The sequence below is a fragment of the Pollachius pollachius genome, assembly GCF_949987615.1.
Source record: "Pollachius pollachius genome assembly, chromosome: 6".
Classification (NCBI taxonomy): Eukaryota; Metazoa; Chordata; class Actinopteri; order Gadiformes; family Gadidae; genus Pollachius; species Pollachius pollachius.
The window spans coordinates 1,879,543-1,893,594 of record NC_136939.1 but is presented as its reverse complement, the minus strand read 5'-3'; the positions used below and the strand labels follow the sequence as shown (position 1 = coordinate 1,893,594).

The 14,052-nt window shown below is 45.7% G+C and overlaps 1 protein-coding gene across 1 annotated transcript; it reads left to right on the top strand.

The window, feature by feature from the left end:
* Window positions 1-785: 785 nt before the first annotated feature.
* On the top strand, window positions 786-5,277 carry LOC307077347 (LIM/homeobox protein Lhx1-like; the record flags this gene model as incomplete). The annotated part of the gene is made up of 5 exons (XM_079738742.1): window positions 786-955; window positions 2,323-2,543; window positions 3,197-3,474; window positions 4,230-4,395; window positions 4,823-5,277. 5 exons carry the CDS (start codon window positions 786-788, stop codon window positions 5,275-5,277), a joined length of 1,290 nt encoding a protein of 429 aa, XP_079594868.1.
* Between the last annotated feature and the right edge of the window lie 8,775 nt (window positions 5,278-14,052).

The following is a 14,052-nucleotide window of genomic DNA, read 5'->3' as shown; positions in this document are numbered from 1 at the left end:
ACGCACGCCCACACACACACAAGCGCACACACACACACACACACGCACGAGTTGAAAGCTAAAGCAGTATTCTACTATACAACGTGGTCGAGGGGGTTCTGCTTTCTAGGCAAAGACTTCTGCTGCGTCCCACTGCCGGCTGCCCATTGGCTCGTTCTCCGGTGTGACGTCACGGGCATATAACCGAGCAGGCTCCCACGCGCCCCGACGTCCTCTGGTCGATGCTCGCCGCCGCTCGGGCTGACATTTCCTCTCGCGACGTGCGATGATGAGGCGCGCGTCTGGGTTCTAATTCCATCAGGTTAACCGCGTCCTGATGCTGTCAGAGGAGGCAGGAGCACACGCGACCACCGCCGGGTTTTCATGTGCGCCCGATCATTTATTTCTTCCTTCTCTGAAGTCGCGCCTTTCTTTCTTCACCGCGGGAACTTCTTGTTTCAGAGCGGGCCCCTTCCTCGGTTTCTACAGAAATGCCAGGTTTCGGATTTGTTGATTCGTTGATCGGTTCTCCCGTCCCTCGGCTCAGCGTCTCACCGGACATGGACCTCTTGGTGGAGGGTGGCGACACGCAGAGCAGCCTCTGACGGGACGGACGTCGACAGCGCTCCTGTGATCTCCATGGGGATACACGGCGGCTCCCGGAGCACCAGACGGACCCTTTAACCCGAGCCACCGCCGAACGGATCAGGACATTACGGCGCGTAGAATACAGCCGGCTGTGAAACGCTTCAGACACCGCAGAGAAACAGCGACTCCGTCTCTACCTGTGGCGGAGACGCGTCGCCATGGTGCACTGCGCGGGGTGCGACAGGCCCATCCTGGACAGGTTCCTGCTCAAAGTTCTGGACCGGACCTGGCACGTCAAGTGCGTGACGTGCTGCGAGTGCAAAAGCAATTTGACCGAGAAGTGTTTTTCTAGAGACGGGAGACTCTACTGCAAGGCGGACTTCTTCAGGTGAGCCTCGACGCGTGGAGAGGTGGAGAGGTGTGTGTGTGTATGTGTGTGTGTGTGTGTGTGTGTGTGTGTGTGTGTGTGTGTGTGTGTGTGTGTGTGTGTGTGTGTGTGTGTGTGTGCGTGTGTGTGTGTGTGTGTGTGTGTGTGTGTTTGTGTGTATGTGTGTGTGTCCATGTCGTGCGTAAATGTCGTAGACACGTTGGTTAGGCTGAAGGAACGAAATAGGAAAAAAAAAAAAAAACACCAGGCTAATAGATAGGCCGTGGCAATCATTTTGGATCCAATGTTTCCAGGAGTAGGAATTTCTTTGGATGAATGATAAAAGGTCGGGCCTGTGTTTATATCGATGAAGGTATTCTATGGCCCGTTGAGACAGAATCGTCCAAATGGTCCTTTGTTTACACTGGCTGCTGTACATAAGCCTTATATATGATATATGATGTACGATATATGATATATGATGTATGATGTATGAAATATAATATATGATGTATGGTATATTATGTATGATGTTTGATGTATAAAGCGTTCTGCTGTATGTGGGGACGTCTGTCACCGACGCTATTAGTTTACCAACGTATTACCACCACAACACAACGACAACAACAACAACAACAACAACAACATGTAGGCCTACATGGAATCTCACTAGAACTCAAATATTTTTTAACATTTGTAATTTATTTGTTGTCCAGCTGTGAATGCATGTTTTTATAAACGGACCTACACGTCGCTTTCTCTACGAAAACCGAAAATATGAAATTCAATGAAATTGGGAATTTTCTGACAATAACAATGTATATAAATCATATAATTAGTTCCAATTCAATGCACAATCCTGCAATCAGGCCCAGTTAAACGAAGTTATGTGAAATGTGAAAAATAGGTGAACAATCTGAACGATATTGTTTTCTGGTTTCATATGCGCGTCTTAGTCTCTCAGTTGCAATCATTTTGTACTGTTTTGAACTGCAATTGTACGTGAATATTTTACATATTCCAACCAGGTTTCCCTCCTTAACGTGGTGTATTATTTGAGTATTTCACCTTATTGTATGTTGTACGTCCTGGCACTTAATGTACGCAATTATCGTATGTTGTACGTCCTGGCACTTAAAAATAGTACTTAGCATTGTGTAGCATCTTATCCTAGCTATCTTTGATGTAAACGGGGAATGGGTTAACCTAGTGATTGTTAGTGCTTGGCACTTGGTTCTAGGAACATCCTTATTGTACCGACAGCGATATATTGTTTCTCTTTCTTCAGACAAATTGAAAGTCGATTTGGATAAACTCGTCCGCTCAACGCCCTAAATGTAAATGTATAATTGAGTGTCGTCTCCTCCGCCTGTGTTTCTTGGCTCCAGGAGGTTTGGCACAAAGTGTGGCGGCTGCTCTGAGGGCATCTCCCCCAGCGACCTGGTGCGGCGCGCGCAGAGCAAGGTGTTCCACCTGGGCTGCTTCACGTGCGTCATGTGCAACAAGCAGCTGTCCACGGGCGAGGAGCTGTACGTCCTGGACGAGCTGAAGTTCATCTGCAAGGAGGACTACCAGAACAGCCAGGGCCGCGACACCGTGCTGCTGTCAGGTGAGACCCGAACCCCGGACCCGGACTAGAAACCCGAACCCCGAACCCCTTAGTTCACTGAGGAAGGATAACGCTATCCGTGGGGACTGTTGTGTCAGATATGATAATATGGAACAGAATCGGTGTTAATATTTATAATATTATTAGTATTAGTAGTGGTATTTTGTTGCCTATACTATTCATTTTATTTGATTATTATTATTATTATTATTATTATTATTATTATTATTATTATTATTATTATTATTATTATTATTCCACATCAAATATATCCTCTGATATTATTAAATATTAGTTCGAAAATATTTATTATAATTTATATGCCTATTATAATAGTTTCTATTATTATTTTATTATTTATTAATATTATTATTATTATTATTATCATCATTATTATTATGATTATTATGGGCTGTAGTGTGTCCTCTCAGACGTGGTAAAGTAACGACACAGTATCAATATATAGAGTAGCCTATATAACATAACAATAAACAATATATAATATAACATAATAAAACAATACACAATATATAATATAACATCATGAGTAATATACATCCTATTGCAATACATAACACGTAACATAACATAACAGAACAATCCATAATACCTAACATAACGTCGTGCATCAACCTGCTCGCCTCCCTCCGTAGTGACGACGTGCAGCGACCCGAGTCTGTCGCCGGACCCGCAGGACCCGCTGGCAGACGACGGCAAGGAGTCGGAGGGCGGCCCGCTGTCGGACAAGGAGGGCGCGAACAACGAGAACGAGGAGACGAGCGTGGCGGGAAAGCGGCGCGGGCCCCGCACCACCATCAAGGCCAAGCAGCTCGAGACGCTCAAGGCGGCGTTCGCGGCCACGCCGAAACCCACGCGCCACATCCGGGAGCAGCTGGCTCAGGAGACGGGGCTCAACATGCGGGTCATCCAGGTACGAGGGGGGGGGGGGGGCGCGCCCGGTGACGAGGCGGACGTGACGTCACGCCAATTAACGATTAGAACAGGTGGAAGCTTAGTTGAAAAAAAATAAACAGAGGAGGTGCAAAATAAAGCTCGCTCTCTCTCACACACACACACACATGCACACGCGCGCGCACGCACGCACACACGTACACACACACACACACACACACACACACACACATAAACACACACACAAACACAAACGCACACAGACGCACAAACACACGCAAGCACGCACACACACACACAGTTTATTATTTTGTATGATATTTTCGCCATAATCCAATACAGTCTAAATTAAGCACATTTTCTAACCCATAATAATGGTTATACTATTGTGATGCCCTGGGCTATTATTAATAATATTGTTGTATCAAATACGACCCTGGTGGTGAATTGTTTTATTTTAACCTTAATATTTTTCATGTTAACAATCAGTGTTACAGGGATAAACCTGAAGGAAAAACTATTACTAATACTTAATATTAAATATAAACCTTTATAGACTAATATTATATATTAAGTCTATTAACCTGGTTGTTCCGGTGTCATTATGATGACTATATATTATATATATATTTATATATATATATATATATATATATATATATATATATATATATATATATTAAACGTGACTCTGTGTCTCTCCAGCAGTGGTTCCAGAAACACATGAATATCTATATTAATATCTATATTAACCGTGACTCTGTGTCTCCCCAGGTATGGTTCCAGAACCGCCGCTCCAAGGAGCGCCGCATGAAGCAGCTCAGCGCGCTGGGCGCGAGGCGACACGCGTTCTTCCGGAGCCCGCGCAGGATGCGGAGCCTCGGGGAGCGCATGGAGCCCGGGGAGCTTCTGGCCGGGGGGCCCTTCTCCTACTATGCAGGTGGGTTGTGGAGCCCGGCTCCCTTAGGGTATCTCTGCGGACCCCGGTGAAATGAAAAAAAACAACCAAACCGGGGCACCACATGAACTCCGTTTGACCAAAATGAAGAAGTCCTTTTGGTCAAACGGAGTTCATTTGGAGTTGTTTGTATTTCACGCGCACGTTTGATGAAATCTTCTTTCTCACCAAGGTGGACTGAACGCTATTCTGAGCCATTAAAGGCCGTATTGCTCCACGGATTGGCGTCACGTGGAATAAACACGACCGCTATTCCTTTGTCTTACGTTAAAAACTAAAACGAAAATCGTTTCCAGAATGTATTTGGGTACGTTTTAGTGGCGCAGTTCTACCACGCATGAGATGCAGAGATACATGATTAAACACTCGTCTGTCATTCCGTTTCCTCCGTCTGTCCCGACCCCTCCAGACTACCCAGGTGAGTACTACGGCTCCGGGGGAAACTACGAGTACTACCAGGGCCCCCCGTCCTCCCAGGCCCAGACCCCTGCAGACCTGGGCTACGTGCCCTCCTCCGTCCCCACCGGCACCCCGCTGGGGGGCATGGACCCGCAGCACCACCACCACCACCACCAACACCCCCACCACCAGCACCAACACCCCGGGCACCAGGACGTCCCGTGCTACTCGGACATCATGTCGGCCTCCCACCACCACCACGCCGCGGACTCGCCGAGTCCGGAGCCTAACGGGCCCGGGTCCAACGGCGCCGGGTCCCTGGGGCCCGGCTCCATGCGCAGCGTGTCCAGCGACATGTGTGGTTCGTCCGGGACCCCGTTCACGGTTCTGTCGCTCAGCGAGAACGGATACACGAACCAGCTGTCCCAGCCATCCTCCGAGGTCAGCGAGGGGACCGTCTGGTAGCAGCAGGACCGCGGGATCACCGGGGGACCCAGCCGAACCGGACAACCGGGACTCGACAGAACCTTAGCACCGGGTATCGACCGAAACAGGACCACCGGGGACTCGACAGAACCTGGCAACCGGGGACTCGACCGAAACGGAGCAACGCGGACTCGACTGAACCGGAGCACCGGGGGACTCGACTGAACCGGACAACCGGGGCTTGACAGAACCGGACCACCGGGAATTGACCACAGCACCGGACCGGATAAAACGGGATTGATAATAAGAAAAAAAAAGAATGAAAGGCAAATGTAATACTATATCTTCTGAAATAATTTGTTAATGTATGTTTTAAAGATGCATTATTTATATTATTTATTAAGTCATAGCTTGCGCTTTATTTATGTATTTATTTGGGCTTTTTATTTATTCATGTATTTCTTTACGTGGCCTATTTATGTAGGTATTTATTTATTTATCTACTCTTAAATTAATATATTGGATGAAAAGCAGAACGTTATTTCATCATTACAATCTGTGGGCCATAAAATCTTTAACGAAAATGATTTCCACATTTCCTATAATATATTGTTTTTTATGTTAACATCAGTCTTATATGGGCCAAAACATTAAAATGTTAACTTTTTTTAAGAGTTATCGATTAATTAAACCCATTTCTCATGTGTATTAACCGATGGTCATTTGACCAAATGCCTTCTCTCAGGGCCAGGGTGCATTGTGAAGAACCGATCGATATTTATCTCCTCTCTGTAATGTTAATGATTTGGTACCCAGCACACAGGTTTGCCTTTAAAAGGACAACACTAAACGTAAATATGAATAATGACTTTGAAAGGTATTAAACAATAACACACAGTTGTACAGAGCAGTCCACGGTTTACTTGAACAGTATTCAGGGTTTGAATATCGACCACCTTTGAAAAAAATAAAAATACTCTCGATTTAAATACAGATAAGACGATTATTGCAAACAAACCAAACTTTTGTATTTATTCTGTTTATGTGGTTCCTCACTGTGCTAGTTTGTATTATTGTGTTTAAAACAAGTAGAAAAACAGTTGCCAAATAAACTGCAGCACAAACACTACAAACGCTGTGTGGGCTTCAGTGATATCGCATACACGTCATTAATGTTTCTGTCAGTTGAATCAATAAAGTTTCACGGCATTGACGGTCTCCGATGCGGACAGTGATATGTTCTCTGATTGTTTAGAGACTCGTTTCAAATAAGCTTATGACAAGTAAGACTGCATAATAAAACACTTTTAGAAGAGCATAATCCTGTGATTTAGGCTTCCTATAAGTTTATGAATACAATTACTGTCTTGGATTTATGGAAGGTGGCTTTACTTTAGGATATGAACACGATAAACATATTGTGGTATTCATTGCACTCAAAACTCTTTCCTGATCTTCTTTTGGGTCAGAGGAAAACTGGAAGCATTTCTTAATTGCTATAAAATTGACGTCTTGAGAATATTTTCACTGCTCAGCTAAAGGCAAAATTAAAATAACCATAAAACTCATCTATTTTCTCTATTGACATGGGACTCGAGTGAAGCTTTCTCTCAGGATGTGGTGTCCACGGTTGTTGGGTTTTTATTGTTTTTAATCAAAAATAACCACCTTTATATTTAGCTGTAGGAATTGTGATGACCTCTTCATGAGTTTGAAAGTAGCTATGGGGACCCATTTGGTCCTCAGAAACCAGTAGGAGCTCTAAATTCATCCTTCCATCTGATCCTGGATCATTCATGAACTACGCCATGGTGGTGACCTTTGACCTTTACTAGTTCAAACTTCACGATTAAGGAGATACCCCCCAAAATAGAGACTTTATCCAGTAACTATAGCAAGGGGCTGAACTTATTGTTCTGAAGAAGTTCCTATTATTAGCTCATTAACAGCACCTGGTACCGACCTGAGAGAGTATTCTGACCAATGAGCACACTCTGAGGTGGACTTTACTTTACTGTAGTTCAGAGACCAGTAAAAGACTACAAGTCCCATCTCTCCCTGTCCGACGGTATCCAGGCTGTGTCCAGGGCCTCTCTGTGCAGTGTCTCGTCCCTACAAGGCCCTCCTCATACCTTCCCCTCTGAAGATATAAATGGTCTGCATTTATACAGAACTTTTCAAACCAGTTACCACTCAAAGCATTTGACAATATTGCCTCACATTCACGCACACTTTCACAAACCGACGGCGGAGTCAACCACGCAGGGCAACAGCCAGCTCGTCGGGAGCAGTCAGGGTGAGGGATCTCGCTCAGGGACACCTCCACACTCGGCTAGGAGGAGCCGGGGATCGAACCAGCAACCTTGGGATTACCAGCTGACCTGCTCTACATCCTGAGCCACATGCCGCCCACATATATATCTGTACACTACTTTCTCATCAGAAGTATGAGCGGTGGACAGCACGCAACCTAACAAGCTCTTCCTCTGTAGCAGTGAGACCGGGAGATGGAAGAAGCCACATCCTAAATCCTAAATCATCCCCTCGAGAGGAGAAGTTAAAATCAGTGGCCCTTTAAAATAAATGAGCTCACACAGAGTTCTGTAACGAGCTAAGCTCTGAGCTCTGGAGAAATCTGCCATAGAAAGTTGAGTGCAAATAATGTCGAGCACATCATCTTATTCTCAAGGTACATTTCTTTGGAACGTTTCTGAGTGTCCTCGACGCTCTGAATCACCGTGTGAAACAGCTTATCCATGCCAAGTTATGATTGCTGCATCAATGGGGCGTCCCATGAGAGATCTCTTGAACTTATTTGTATTGCTTGTTCATGTTCTGGAAATACCTCCATCACCATGTATTTCGAGGTCACAGTCGGTACAGTTGTGCATGAAGCAACCAACCCTAACCCAAGCTACCTCTGCTGGTCTTCCAGGCTATCCGTGAAACAAAGCTGTCTCCCATGCAGACCACAGCATACCTGCTCACGACACTTCACAAAGTTAGCACCAGCATCTTAAAGTCATAAACCAGACAGGAGCGTAAGAGAACGCTAGCCACACCGCAGACCCCAAAGTCATTCTGCTTCCTCTGAAATACGCAGACGTTAACAGAATCAATTAGTTCATAAAAATAAGCGATGACTCTGCAAACGTTGTCATGAATTAAGCTAAAACTATTAGCTATGATCAAGCGATGGTGGTGTCTGTTGGACGGAGATAACGCTCTTGTTGTTAATCTGAGTAATCCTTGTTTAGCCAAACAAAATGCCTTGATTAAGGCAGAGATTTGCAAGGCAAACACACCACCAGGTAATCAATGTAAATCTATGTGACACGGATTACAGCATTAAACTGCCCAGGCAAACCGCCCACAGAGACTATATGTGCATTTAAAACACATTTATGAGCTAAACACCGGGGTGTACACGTCCAATTGTTTTTAGATTTATCTCTGTTGTACTTGATGATTAACTTCCACATCGATTTGTTTTTGAGGACAATGCATTGGGTGTCCCTCCCAGAAAAGGTTCTGGGTTCAATTCACATTTCCAAACTCAAACCTGTAGGAAGCCAGGCACGGGATGACCCCTGACCCCTACCTGCTACTTGACTTATAGCTTACAATTATCCTTAAGTGGCTTTGATAAAAGTGGCAGCTTAAAAAACTTAATAAATAGCAACTAGTGTCAGCTAATCTAACCTTTCACATCACTACTATGAGTTCCTAGCTAGTACAGGACACTATACTAGCTAGGACACTATTTTAATGAGAAATATATCAACTAAGGAAGCTAAATACTCCCTGAATGTTGTCAAAGGCCTAAATCCACTTTAACGGCAAGGCAAGGCAACATGTCTGACAAGAAGTCTGCCTGCATTCACAGTCTCCTGTCTCTGTCAACAGGACGTGTTTTAATAAAAGCCTTAACACTGCACCTAAATGCCAGTTCCACCCCCAGGGCATATTACTATAATTCAAAAGGAGTAAAGTCATGCCGAAGTGAAACACGTTATTATAAGTTAATTAATTAATACAATTCCTCTGCCTTTTTAAGATTAGGATCTGAGAATGTGTTTTCCTTTGTAATGGAAAGCATTTGGCCGGCCTTTTGTCATTACCCTTTGCCTGTTCATTGGTTGATGAATTTGACCCGATTCTCTCGTTCGACTCCTTTTACTTTATTTTGGCCCAAAGCGGCAGGTCCGCTTAATATATGAAAATCACTCACACGTTGTATAATCATTGGCCACTGTAATACCGCTGCTCTGGCCACGGGCAATTAATACACTTTTCTTCTCTTTTTTCTCGTTCTTTTTTTTCTCTCCGGGATCTCGAAGCGTGAGACACTGGCCTGTGCTCATTAGCATATTTATTGCGCTGGTGTGAAATGTGGGGAGTGATTGATGTGGAGTCCACCTCCTGCATGCTCACTGGCCTATTATTATGAGAGGGGGGGAGGAGGTACTTTTGATTAAAGTTGAAGAGCGCAGCATCATCAGCGATGCTCACACTGTCTGCTTTGTTCTCCTCCTGGTGGATCAGAGGGAGAGGACAGGCCAGGATACTGTAGTACCGAGAGTATACTATACTATCGTATAGTATTGTATCTATAGGGAGGACTCATCAATGAGGACTGGGGAGGCAGGTACCGATAGTATTGTATAGTATAGTATATAATGAGTACTAAAGAGACAGGGCGAGTATACAATACTACCTGTAGTATAGGTATCTATCTATCTATACAAGTACAGTATATTAACTATTATATAGTATGGTATCTAGAGTATAGTACAGTATTGTATCTATAGTATAGTACCAATAGTTTAGTCCAATATTGTATCTGTATAGAAAAGCATCTTTAGTCTTGTACAGTTTTGTGTCTATAATTTAGTACAGTATCCATAATCTAGTACAGTATCTATAATCTAGTAAAGTATTGTTTCTATAATATTGAACAGTATCTATAGTATATTGCATTATTGTGTCTATTATATAGTACAGTATCTTTAGTATAGCACATCTATGTATAGTACAGTAATAATGCATATTGTAGTATACTAGTACCTCTCCATCACAGAGATAACACTATGAGGGGCTGTACAAGGGAGCAGAGCTAGCCTACGTACGTGTTACAGGCATTCTGGGAACTCCGTCCACAAATAGATGGAGATCTGTCCCTTGCTGATCCTTACCCTGTGGCCTTCAGTGGGGATCACAGTGGCTTGGACCTGGGTGATGTATCAGATGATGTTGATGATGGAGGGGGACTCCTTGCTTCAAATTGTAAACCACATCTTACTCCTTTCAGATAATTACATTAACATGTAGGGCATTTAGCAGAGGCTTTTATCCAAAGCGACTTACAATAAGTACATTTGTCAGAAGAAAGAAAAACAACAATATATCTCTATCGGTACAGTAAGGATGTTCATAGAACCAGTGCCAAGCACTGACAATCACAAGGTTAACCCATTCCCCGTACACAAGGCTATGCTCTGAACACGCGTGTATTGAAACCACATCTTACTCCTTTCAGAGATGTGTTTTACCCTTACAGACATGAAGAGCATCCCTCCACAGAGTTCTGCAGGACATGTTCTAGTCAAACCCTGGTATGAGCTGCAGACCAGACCTTCACATAGCCAGCGTATCCGGACACTTCTGTGACACAGGAACAAACAGGGAGCTGATTTGTTTGTTCACATTCTCAAATTAAAAGCCTTCCTATGGGGGTATTTCATAAATTGCTTTGACTACCTGGACAACAGTGAGCGCACAGCGAATGATTAATTTATAAGCGTTATCTTAATTTAATCTAGAGTTCAGTCCTATAAACCAGAACGTCAGCTGCCTGCTCCCTTTGCTTTATATCCCTCACATCCGTCTATATTCCTCTGCAGTGGATTCCAATCAGAGAATCTCTGCCGTATCTCCCGGCTTCGCTGCTGTCACACGTCAACACGTTGGTGTTTATCTCAAGGGCTGTGGCGACAATATATGGCGGTGTACACGCAGCCCTTATCGGAGCTCTCTCTGTTCGCTACACCGCTAAGTTATGCATTGATAAACACTCACCAGTAAACAGATCTTATAATTATTTGTGTAGAAGAAAAACAAATATGAGTGCAGAACGTTTCCTCAGTCGGTGTGCAGATTATTTAATAGGATTCTTCTTGTGTAGTTATCAGACATCCAGAGTGATGCACAGCAGGTATTATATGTAAGTAGTTTTGGACATTAGTTATGAAAAGCATTCGGTGGAGACTTAATCTAAGGCTTCTGGCAATACCGCCTAGCCAGGCTGGCCCAGGAGGGAATCTATTTCAATTGATCTGAAAGGGCCCCGTTTCAGTCCCTGGTTCCTCCTGATCATCTGTAGGTTCCTCTGTTGTCCATGAAGATGTCTTCTTTCATGGGAGCTAGGGAGCAAGGGAAGGAGGGATATAGGGCCAGGGTTAGGAGAGTAGGGTCAGGGCTATAGAAGGTTGGGAGAGGGTAAGGGGCCTAGGAGAGGGTTAGGGTTAGGAGGGAAGTTTAGGGTAAGCTAGGGCCAGAGATTTTGGGTCCGGAGGGTAGTTTAGGGTTAGGGGCCTAGGACAGGGTTAGGAGGGTAGTTTAGGGTTAGGAGGGTAGTTTAGGGTTAGGAGGGTTGTTTAGGGTTAGGAGGGTAGTTTAGGGTTAGGAGGGTAGTTTAGTGTTAGGGGCTTAGGACAGGGTTAGGAGGGTAGTTTAGGGTTAGGAGGGTAGTTTAGGGTCTGGAGGGTAGTTTAGGGTTAGGAGGGTAGTTTAGGGTTAGGGGTATAGGACAGGGTTAGGAGGGTAGTTTAGGGTTAGGAGGGTAGTTTAGGGTCCGGAGGGTAGTTTAGGGATAGGATGGTAGTTTTGGGTTGGGGGGCCTAGGACAGGGTAGTTTAGGGTTAGGATGGTAGTTTTGGGTTAGGGGCCTAGGACAGGGTAGTTTAGGGTTAGGAGGGTAGTTTAGGATTAGGAGGGTAGTTTAGGGTTAGGGGCCTAGGATAGGGTTAGAAGGGTAGTTTAGGGTTAGGATGGTAGTTTAGGGTTAGGGGCCTAGGACAGGGTAAGAAGTGTAGTTTAGGGTTAGAAGGGTAGTTTAGGGTTAGGAGGGTAGTTTAGGATTAGGAGGGTAGTTTAGGGTTAGGGGCCTAGGACAGGGTTAGAAGGGTAGTTTAGGGTTATGATGGTAGTTTAGGGTTAGGGGCCTAGGACAGGGTTAGGGTTTGGATGGTGGTTTAGTGTTTGGGTAAGACTGGGGTTAGAGGGTTAGGGTTGATTTTCGGGTTTGGATATGACATGGGTTAGGTGTTGGAGTTTGGGTATGTTTGGGTGAGGTTAGAGTGTCCGGGTTAGATATTTTCGATGTGAGCCACACATCTCATAGACGATTTCATGCCACTGCTGAGAGCCAACAAAGTTCTGTAAATCTGAAAGCGTCTAAAAGGGTTTCCGAGCGAGCACCCTATAGCAGCCTCCCCGTCTCCGCCCCGGTGTGCAGTATGCATGAGTTCGTACATTTGTTGTGTTTTTTCTCTCGGAACGCAAAGCGTTCCAAAGTCTCTTCTCGTTTCGACACCCGATGATTTCCCCGGTCGGCCGGCAGCGTCCTTCAGATGATGTGGAGGACGGCGTGTGCAGGACGACCCACCATGACAAACTCTCCCCAGCCCCCCTTCCCCCCAGACGACGGCGGATCGGCCCGCCGGGAGCCGGTCCCTCCACGCGTCAGTGATGTCACCGCTATGTGTGCATTTTAATGCGGGCGCCGCTCGCCGCACCGTAGCCTCCGACGGATGTTCGCGTTCATGCAAAACGCCGTGGGTCAGCATTTCTGGGCTTCACCATTAAGTGGCAAACAGTGGCGTATGTAAATGTGATCGTGTGTTTGTTACAGTGTGTGTGTGTGTGTGTGTGTGTGTGTGTGTGTGTGTGTGAGTGTGTGTGTGCGTCTGCGCGTGTATGTGTGTCCGACTGTTATTCAACTTTCTTGCTACTTTCCTGTGTGAACCCGTCTTCCAGAACCCTCTTCATAACTTCTGTAGATGCAGTAGGCTGCTTTCCATTTGTCTCTTTTTGTTCGTCTACAACACAGCATGGGGATGATAAGTCAAGGGATATCTAGCCTCCATTTAGGGGGAACATTCAAAGAAAAATACTAATACATGATTACATGTATAAAATAGGAAACGCAAATGAGCAGAACATGTTTATTCTTCACATCTGTCTAAGAGGATTAGTGCATCAGACTCTAAACATGAGAGTAAATCCGATACATGAATGAACCATAAAACGGGACTAGTTGGGGGTTAGAGAGACCCCCAGACCGGGTTCAGGGGTCTGGTCCAGACCGGGTCCCGGGGTCCGGCCCCGCCCGGTTGGTCAGCCGGCGCCGGTGGTGGCGTGTGTTTCCATAGCGATCGATGACCTATACAGTAATAATCATGATGTATGGCCGCCGTGCTGCTCGCTGACCTTTCTCTGGAGTGCACTCCGGGCAACCTTCAAAACACCCCCCCCCCCCCCCCCCCCCCCCCCCCCCCCCCCCCCCCCCGGCGCCCCCACCCACCTCCTATACTCCACAGCCCCCCTCACGACCTCCAACCCCCAATCCCACCTCCTCCCCCTCACCACACCTCCTCCCCTCCCTCCCCATCAGACTTATTGCCCTCCCCTACCCCCCCTCCTTCACTCCACCCTCCACCTCCTCTCCTCCACCTGATCCCTGCCTTCGCAATCAGACCTAAGGACCTCCCCTTCCCCTCCACCGTGAACCTCTTCCTCCACCTCTCCTCGACT